At 36.7% G+C, this 10,642-nt stretch overlaps 1 protein-coding gene across 2 annotated transcripts; it reads left to right on the plus strand.

The window, feature by feature from the left end:
- Positions 1–458: 458 nt before the first annotated feature.
- Positions 459–2,890, plus strand: LOC114184222 (probable glucuronoxylan glucuronosyltransferase IRX7). 2 transcript variants are annotated; one of them, XM_028071504.1, is made up of 4 exons: positions 461–1,164; positions 1,249–1,610; positions 1,694–1,944; positions 2,073–2,890. In XM_028071504.1, exons 1-4 carry the CDS (start codon positions 882–884, stop codon positions 2,551–2,553), a joined length of 1,377 nt encoding a protein of 458 aa, XP_027927305.1. In that variant the 5' UTR covers positions 461–881; the 3' UTR covers positions 2,554–2,890. The 2 variants fall into 2 exon arrangements, with proteins under 2 accessions (XP_027927304.1, XP_027927305.1); XM_028071503.1 differs by having other exon boundaries at positions 459–1,610.
- Positions 2,891–10,642: the final 7,752 nt, after the last annotated feature.

The following is a 10,642-nucleotide window of genomic DNA, read 5'->3' on the forward strand; positions in this document are numbered from 1 at the left end:
CATTCTCTCATTCATATATATATATATATATATATATATATATATATATATATTAATTCTTACAAACTTTATTTTACCTGTAAATTCTAATATGTTCCGTTCCTTTTGAATTCTGATCTCTTTTCGAACTTTCCAACCGTTAGTTTACTCTTAATGACCAGATTCATGCCATTAATGTTTCTAATCTTAGATGTGATGGGAACCACTCACATATTTAAGCCACTTTACCGACTTTTATTCATTCATAACTATAAAAATATCTTTCTGTCTATTTTTTTCTCTGCTCGGCATTATTGCATTATCTGCAAGCACCGTGGTCTACGGTTTCCAACCATTTCACTTGATATCATGTTGTGCTTATTAAAATCACCATGCAATTCTTATCTTATTACAATATAATAATCAAGAATACGATGAATAAAATATGAGTTTTATAACATGGCAACAGAGGAAAAACCAAAAGCAGATTGGACCAATCATTTAAGACGACAAATACTGAGAGGACCAAAAGCAACACAGTAACCGATGCTTCCGCCGAGCTACAAGCTCATCCATCATCCCCATGTGACCCCTTAATCAAACACAAACAACTCTCGTTTCCATGTTAGTTAAATGCACCTTCAGCAGTAATTAGGGAAGAAGAATTGGATTTCGGAATTCCAAAGCTGCAATCTTTTTGTTTCAAAGGATTTATTAAGATAAAACTAAATATATCCCCACTTGTTCATGTTCTGCTGCAAAAACGAGATGATAACAAACCTCCACCTTTCTTCATCTCTTTGGTTTCACTTCTTCGCAGACCAGAATTGGAAAGACCTCTCTCAAGAACTTCTTCAAACCTAGGTTGCTGTCTTTCCGTAAATTTTTTTATTTTGAAAGAAATGTCAGAGCAAAAGAAACCCCCCAAAAGCAGGGTTTTCTTTGTTGGGATGAAGCTTCTGCACAAACCAGGGAACAAGCCTCTACAAGAGAAAAACAGTTTCTTTCATACATATTACAAATGGGTTCTTTGGCTTTCTCTCTCCCTCTATTTCTTCACGTCCTATCTCATCACCACCAACCCCAACACGGCACCAACCTCTCCAAACACATCGTCCCATGTTTCAAACTCCGAGTCCCACGCTGTCCCCCGTGCCGTTATCGACTCCACAACCAACTCTCTAGGTGGCGTAACATTACACACTCGTCAGCATTTTCAGCTCACTAATGGTTTAGTTTTGGAATTTATTTCTACTCGTTTCGTTGCAGGGGTGTTGAAGAATCTGAAGATGTTCGTGTACGAGCTTCCTCCTAAGTTCAACACTGGTTGGCTCGCAAACAAGAGGTGTAGCAATCATTTATTCGCGTCGGAAGTGGCCATCCACAGGGCACTGTTAACGAGCGAGGTTCGCACGTTTGACCCTTACGAAGCTGATTTTTTCTTCGTACCCGTTTACGTCTCTTGCAACTTCAGCGCCGTGAACGGTTTCCCCGCGATTGGGCACGCGCGTTCTATTATCTCCTCCGCCGTCAACCTCGTGTCCACGGAATACCCTTTCTGGAACCGCAGCAAGGGACGCGACCACGTCTTCGTCGCTTCCCACGACTTCGGTGCGTGTTTCCACAGCCTGGTAAAATGCCAATGTCCCACATCGGTTGAGTATATTGTCTGATAAAGTTAGTCGTTTTTCTGATTGACTTTTGTGCTTTGAAGGAGGATGCGGCCATTGCTAATGGAATACCCCAAATTTTGAAGAACTCCATTGTGTTGCAGACATTCGGCGTTGTTCACAGGCATCCTTGTCAAGACGTGGAGAACGTGGTGATACCGCCTTACGTTTCGCCGGAAAGTGTACGGAGCACGCTGGAGAATTTTCCGGTTAACGGCCCGCGAGAAATTTGGGTGTTTTTCCGTGGGAAAATGGAATTGCATCCTAAAAACATCAGTGGACGGTTTTACAGCAGGTAATTACCAGTGACCCCACTAATCATTAATTAAACAAATATTAATTTAGTCAAATCATTGACTAATGATGCGTTTTGGTTGAAAAAGAATTGACCGTTTTCTTTTCCGATTTCTTTTTTCTGTGAAGGCGAGTGAGAACGGAGATTTGGCGGAAGTTCAACGGTGACCGGAGGTTTTACCTGCAGAGGCACAGGTTTAGCGGTTACCAGTTGGAAATTGCTCGGTCGGTGTTCTGTTTGTGTCCGTTAGGGTGGGCTCCGTGGAGTCCGAGGTTAGTTGAATCCGTTGCGTTGGGATGTGTGCCGGTTATTATTGCGGATGGGATTCGGTTACCGTTTTCCTCCACCGTGCGTTGGTCGGAGATATCGCTGACGGTGGCGGAGAGGGACGTGGGGAAGTTGGGGAAGATTCTTGAGCGCGTGGCAGCGACGAACCTGAGTGACATTCAGAGGAACTTGTGGGACCCGCGGACGAGGCAGGCCCTACTTTTCAACGAGGAGATGGAGTATGGCGACGCCACGTGGCAGGTTCTTGTTAGTTTGAGTGAGAAGCTCCATAGGTCTCATCGAAGGTCTTCGGCTAGTGACGAATCAGAGAGTGACACGTGACACTATATTTTCAACGTGGATGTTAAATTGCATTGGCTGACATTTTTTTGTGTATATAGATTATAGATAGATGATAATAGGAGTAGATTAAATAAATTATTGTTATTCTTTACTCTTTCTTTCTGAGTTGTGAGGAAGAGTTTTTGGAGTTGCGACAGCGACATGATTGAGTGGTGTGTCAGAACTTTTTAGTGTTTTTAATGAAAAATTTGTGAAGTAGTGAAGGTATCAGTGGTCACTGCTTCACGATATGAATGCTATGGTTTTTCTATGGCTATGGCTGTCAAAATCAAATGTTGAAGAGAGAGAATCCAATAATGTTTCATAGCTTCAATTATTTATTGGCTTTCATCATCTCGGTTTCGTGACTTGCCTTAATTAACCCATTAAACTACTCATAAAAGATTGTAAGCAAATTCTGACACTACAATTTTTATTTATTTTTTAATTTTGGATATAATGTTCATATGATCCCTACCTTTTCATGGCAGTGATGTATATATAGGCTTTTGTATGCGATAAATCATAGTATTAATTTGACTAAAAAAAAGGTATTGTCATTCTTTTTTGTATTTACTTTTATTAATTAAGCAATTTTTTCAAACGAAATGGTTTATTATGTTTAAATGCAATATTATATGTTTAAAACTCATTAGCATCTAACATTGAAAAATATAACTTTTAAAATACCGATGTACAGTGTTATTTTATTGTAATAATATAAACTTATATTTTTCAAAACATGTTAATAAAATTGTATTATATTTTTTTATTACGAGATTATGTAATTTATATATAAATATGAGAAATTTTAAAATAATATAATATTAGTTAAAGAATTATAATATTGTTTCTATTCATTTTCTTTTAAAACTGTTTAATAATTTTATGGTCAATAAATAAAAATCAATTTAAATCGAATGTGAATATTAGTTTGATTATTGTTTGAAATTCTAAACAGATAATAAATAGAAAATGAATAATTTGAGTAACAAATCATAGATTCCTGAGTTACAAATATGATAAAAAATATAAACCTCTTATCTTATACTAAAATCTTTGATCTTTTAGTTAAATCAAAATCTCTTATAATACTACTATATTATTCTATCGATCTCTATGGTAAAGATTCATTTAAAAACTACCAATATATTCTCTGATATATTTATGTTAAAATTGGTTATAATCTTCCAAATTTTTGAAAACAAATATCTTAGTTAATGATTTTTTTTTTTAAATTGATCATATTTTTATCTAAATTCTAAAAACTAAAAACACAAGTCAATCCTCATGGTATTTAACTTCTTTAGAAATATATATATATATATATATATATATATATATAATTTGATTATTTTTATACATTACAAAGAATAAAAAAAAATCCATAATTAATTCAGTGAGGTTATCACTAGAATGAAAAATCAGTTAAGATATTATTGTTAAAAATTCATACAATGGCACCCGAGATTCATTTATAAATATACGAAAACGTCACATTTTCATAATCTTTTTTTCTGCATTTGTAACATGGCGCATAGGGATCAATCCAGAAACAAAAACCTAGCATTAGGTTCAGATGAAAGAAAGAGGAAGAGAGGTATGCTCCAATCACGATTTCACATCCTATCTTTTATATGCTTCTTTTATATATATAATTTGTTAAAGATTTCTTATAAAATTGTTTTGACGTGAGAAGATTTTAAAAATTATTTGATTGTTGTCAAAATTTGAAACTGACTTATTTCCTTTTAATTCCTATATTTTTACAGACAGAAAAATAAAAATCAAACAACAGTTTGAGAGAGTCTATGAAGAAGAAGAAGATGAATATGAAAAGAAGATCAGAAAACTGAAAGTAGGGCTTCAGAGAGTCTCTGAAGAAAGAGATGAGTGCGAAAGAAAGATCAGACAACAGAAAGTTGAGCTTGAGAAATTTTCTGAAGAAATGGAACAACTGAAAGTAGAGCTTGAAGAGGTTTATGAAGAAAGGGATAAATATTATGAACAACTATTGGACATTATGAAGAACATATGCAACAATATATAAGAATATAGAGACACTTATTTTAAATGATTGTTTGTTGACACTTTATTTGATTCCTTCTAAGAATTTAATTTGCGTGATTGTTAATACATTTTTATTATTTTTTGAGAGATTGGAGCCTATAATGATCGCACTTAATGAAATGTCAAATTGAATCAAGTATCTGCTTCAGTTAATTACACTAGTTTAACAAGATCAATTAATATTTTGAATTTATTAATTCATTTTAGTTTGCAAAGTTTTTTCTTTAATTAAAAACTAAAAAATAATATAAAAATTAAAATGTTTATATTATAGTATTCGAAAGATAAAAATATAATATAATTACAACATAAATCATTAATTTATACATTGACTTATAATCCTAATTTTTAGTGGAACATAATACAACTTTCAATAATTTGTTATTTCATCCGCATAACACCATATAAGAGTAGAGGAAAAAAGTTGAGTGAGTGAAAAACAAATTATAAAACATATTTAATTTGTTAGATGTTCAGGATTATGTTATGTCAATAGTTAAATATCACAACATATCTTAGATTTGATACGATGGACGTTCGAATAGATTATGCATGGGAGATATTTTCGGTGATTTTGGAAGATAAAATAGATATAAAATATTTTTATTCTAATTGATTAAAACCTTTCATGTTTAACGGAGACTTTAAAACTTTAGTTAACTTTGTTAATAATTACGGTCAATTTTGAAACCTGCATAAAATATTGTAGGTTTTATAGTTTACTCGTCTATGAAATACAAAATCAAACACAAAAAAAAAAAAACAAATATTTGTCCTCCAACTCTGATGTATCCGACTTAAAAAAAAGTATAATTAGTCGTAACGTACCAGTTTCGTACGAATGTGTCTAAATGGTATCCGTTTTTAACTTTGCATCTACTTAGTACCCAAATTAGTTAATTTGCATCAATGTAGTCCATCCCGTTAAGTTTTCAGAAACGCCGCCGTTAACGGAACAGTGATGTGGCATTGCAGAACGGATACGTGTCAATGAGAATAATTGTACAGTGGCAATGGGTGGGTAACGTGTCATGCCCTATTTCAATTGATTGTCCCCATTGAAAAAACCCTAATTTCCCATTCCCATGTTCATCTTCTTCTTCATTGTTGGATTGGTGCAGTGACCGTGAAGCTTATTTGCTGCAGGGGTCAAGTCGCTAGCGATTAGGGAAATGTCGCGTGGTTTTAGTCATCCATGGTCGTCTTATTAGTGTGGGTCACATAATCACAGTGTTTCTTCTCCTGGTACTATATCTGGGTCAGTGGGTGGAACACCACATTGCCATTGCGGGGAGATTGCAGTGTTAAGAGTTGCAAGAACAACGAAGAATTGTGGGAAACAATTTTGGGGGTGCGCTCACTACAAGGTTTGATATATGACTTTTATTTTCGTTTGGGCTGAGTTTTGTTGTTGAAAATCATTTTTTCTTTGTTTTTTGTTAATAGCGGAGTGTTGGTGAAGATTTCAAAGGCTGCAACTACTTCAAATGGTGCACTGAAGATAATGGGGATGAAAGAGATGCAACCATTGCTAGACAGAGCCAAAGAATACGTCAACTGGAGAAAGATTTGACTGATTCCGAGAAGTGGTTGATGTACTTGTTTAGGATAATTGGGTTGTTGGGTTTAATTGTCATCCTTCTTCTGTTTGTATTATTAAAAAAATAGGATGGTTTAACTTTTTACTTTGATGTTCTTGTTTTGTAAAATCCGTGAAGGTTTAACTTTTTCAATGGTTAAATATGGTTTGTATTTGGGTATGTACTTTGTGTTCAATGAAGTTGTAATGAATGATTATTAAATGAATTGGAAGTGAAATTGTTGGTGATGAAAAGTGTGTTCAACTTGTGGTTACATCTTAAAATTTAATCTCCTGTAATTAATTGGATGCATATAGAAGATGAACCATAACAGTAAAGATGGATGAAAATGCATTCATTAAACTAGAAGTGAATATCATGTGCTGAGTACATAACCTGGGCATATCAAAATAATTTGTCTTTCAAAATAAGCCCAATATAAACCAAGTAGTCAATTACAAATTACACTTTAAAAAACAAAAAGAAGGTCCAAATTCTTCAAGAAAAAACATTCAGTTTCTGAATCATGGCTTCCATATTGGGCCCCTTTTAAATGCCAATTTCGGTCTCTGATTAGTACGTGGAGGTGGTGCTTGACTTTGTTGTGTTGCACCCGGTTTAATTTGAGGTGTTGGAATAGTTGTTGGAATTGGTTGCTGAATTGGTTGTTGTGGTCCAGGAGGAGCTTCTGTTGGGGGCTGAATTGGAGTATTATTTGGTGCTTCAGCTGTGGACTGAATTGGTTGTTGTGGTCCAGGAGGAGCTTCTGTTGGGGGCTGAATTGGAGTATCATTTGTTGCTTCAGCTGTGGACTGGATTGGGGGTTGTGTTCCAGGACTCTCAATTGGTGGTTGTGATTGCTGAATTGGTTGTTCTGTTCCAGGTCCTTGTGTTGGTGGTTGTGATTGTTGACTGCTCCTTTGGGGCTTGGGGACAACCATTTCTTCTATGACCTATTTGTCTGCATATCCCACACCTTTTTCTAGTCCCACCTTGTCTCAGTTGTGTAGAATCCTTATGCAACTCCCAACTCTCAAGTCTTCTCTTTTTTTAGGTCTCCCTGATAATATCCTCTTTGGTGGGGGCAAAACATCAATATTTGAATTCATCTCCCAAACCATAGGTCCATTGACTGGATATATCAGTGGAATATATGTTTCCTCATATGTTGATTTCAAAAACCAGTGAGGTATATGTTGCTCTATATTGATATTGATGAACCTCATAGCAGTGATTGAGTGGCAAGAGGGTATTCCCGTGATTGTCCATTTTCTACATATACACTCCAATTTGTCTAGGTTGACCACGAACTTGTCACCAATCATGGACACGTGGTTAACCTCAAACAATTTCTCTCCAGCCCAACTACCAAAACAAAATATAACAGTTAAAATCTGAAATATACACATTAAATAACATCATATTTTATGGAAACATAACTAACCAAGGTATCCAATATTTTGTCTTCTCTAATTCGTTATCCAGTCTGTTTTTGATTTTGGGGCAGATGGAACCTTCAGCCTTTTTAATGTTGACTCTATTTTTGACTCATCTCTTCATAAGATAAATTCTAATGTCTTCCATCATGGTGATGATTGGCTTACTTCTTGCATTGATGATTGTACTGTTAAATGCCTCGCTCATATTGTTCATCAGTGTGTCACATACTGTCTGCCCTATGAACCTGGACCTAAACCAAAATCTGTCACACCAAAGCAAAATGAGTACATAAAACTTAATATTGTTCAATCAGAAAAACATGAATAACTTGCCTTGGAGGAATGGCAATAAGATGTTTAAAGGCATTTTCATTCAACTTTTTCATGTCTCTCATTGTGGCCTCTCATGCTTGAGGGTGAGTTGTTGCAGCTACCTTCCATAACAGTCTTTTAAGGTTTTTGCCAGGAAATTTCTTGCGGAAATTTGCATATATGTGTGTCGCAACCGGAATCGCGACGGGATGACGAACCGAAAAAGAAAACGAGTTTGAAAGAGATTTGGAGTCGCCACCACAGTTATTTATGGAAAATTATGGAAAACCGTAAAGATAAGACAAGTCTGCGAAAAACCAGATTTTGGATCCGAGAGTCGGTTACGCGTAGGGAAGGTGTTAGCATCCTACCGCGCCCGCCCGAGGGCGGTACCTTTAATTAAAAAAGCGAAGTTGATGTGGTTTTCAAAATATTAATTTTCCCCAAAAATAATAAGACAAAAATGCTAAAAAGAAACAAATATATTTTTTTAATTTTTTGGGCCCGACAAGGATTGACCTTGGTCCTACGTATTCTCATTCAAGATGAGAAATCAGGGTTACGTAGTTCTTTAAAAAAGATGTAGTTGTTTGAAAATGTTCATGTTTTTATATTTTGAAATTTTATATTTTTTGAATTACTTGAAAAAATAGTGTCACACGACGCGAAGGGCCGGACATACACCAAAAGAAAAGAAAATATTTTGGTATTTTTAGAAAATAAGTGTCACACGGTGCGAGCGACTGGACATACACAATAAAGTAAAAGAGGACATTTTTATCTTTTAGATTTTTTTCTATTTTTTTTGCAATTTTGATAATTTTCAAATATATTTGTTCTTTTTGTTTTTTTAAATAAAATAAATAAATAAATTTATAAAAGGATAAAATTATTTTAAAAAAGGATAAAAGTGGAAAATAAAATATGGGGGTACATGAGTAATTAGTGGGAGGTGCATGAAGTAAATGAGGTGTCTTTATCAAAAGTGGGGATAAAAATAAAACAAGTCTAAAATAGGAATAATACACAAATGAGTGGTGGAGTTAGTGAACTTAGGGGTGCAGGAAGTAGTTACTAGAGGTGTGTGTAGTGAAACATAAATTGCAATCAGTAACAACAAAGGGTCAAAAACAGGCCCAAAACAAACAAGAGATATGGGAGTGTGCTGAGATTAAAATGGGGGTGCAATGGAGAAAATAAACAAGTCCAAAACATAAAATTGCAGGTGCATGCAGTGTGGGCAGGGGTGCGAAGATTGAAAGGGGGTGCGCGCAGCAGTTCAGCTCTTCCTAAAACCAACTAAAACCCTAATCTCTTCTTAATTCGTAAACCCCATCCAACATCAGGCCCCCTTCTCTCGAGCAGCTGCCCATTCCGTCGAACCTCCACCTAGCCGCACTAACGACCTCCGCCGGAGGCTTCACCGGCGACACCATCGCCCTTCACTCCACCTCGCGCGAAACGTTCCTGCACCGACTCCTTCGCTTCTCCATTGCGTTCCAAACAGGGGCTGTACCGATCCTCTTCATGGCCGCGTGGTCTCGCTTGCCGGATACCGTCGTCAGCGGGTTCAGCCACCTCAAGGTCGTCGTCGGTCCTGCCGTCACCGTCGAGGGAATCGCGACGCCGCTGGTGCGCGAGGACTCCGCGGCTCCTCACCACGCGACCATCCCTCATCCACTCTCGCGACCACACGCGACCACACTCCTGTTCAGAGCTTCGAATCGCCGATTCTCTTGGTTTTCTGTTTCTAATTTGAGACGCGATTGTTTGGCGTACTGTGTGAGATTGGTTGGTTCGTGGTGAAAAGTTTGGTTTGGGTTACGGCGTGAAGAAGATGATCGAGAGGATGTGAATCTGTTGTTCTAAGCATGTGGGTTCTGGTTTTGGGTTTCTGTTCTCTCTAGTTTTTGTGCAGGTGAAGGAAGAAGATGAAGAACGAAAAGTTAACTGATGGTGGTAGAGTGCGTGTTGGTGGCAGTGAGTATGGTGAAAGGTTAGGTGATAAATTGTTGACGGGGATGGAGAAAATGGTGAGAAGGTGAATTTGTTTAGTGAGAGGTAATGGGTGACGGGATGTGATGTTTTAGACCATAGATGGCATAGAGTCAGGTGAAGGAGAATGGAGTGGTGAAGGTGGGTTAGAAGGTATAACTGGTTGTGTTATGTGTGTACAGGCGGGGAGGATAGATTGACGTGAGGATTCAATAGAAGGGATAATGGAGGATTCAAGCAACAATAATAATGTAGTAATGTAGTAATGAAGATTCAATGAAGATTCAATGAGCCAAATAAATGACAAGCAACCATCAATATATGGACTACATTACGTTCATTCTCAAGCACAATGCAAATGCAACCGGTTCACATCAAACATTCAAGTATTCATATGCAGTGCTTACCTCTTGCAGTCCTCCCTATTAACAACTCTTTCTTCCCTTGCTCGCTTCCCCTTTCTTCCCCTTGTGCAGTTGGTCTCTATCAGTTCGTCTCAGGTGCTGGGAGCTGTTTCTCTACATGTACTGTATTTTGAAATTCTGTTCTCTCCTGCCAGTTAGCTTTTGCCTCTTTTGTTCCCTTTTTCTTGTTATATTTAAGAGAGTCTTTTTGTTCACGGTCCAGAGAGGTAAAAGGGTGGGAAGTGGCGGTTGCTTCCCCTTGCCCCCTCTGTGGAGTCTTCCATCAATC

Source organism: Vigna unguiculata, chromosome 5, assembly GCF_004118075.2.
Source record: "Vigna unguiculata cultivar IT97K-499-35 chromosome 5, ASM411807v1, whole genome shotgun sequence".
Lineage (NCBI taxonomy): Eukaryota > Viridiplantae > Streptophyta > Magnoliopsida > Fabales > Fabaceae > Vigna > Vigna unguiculata.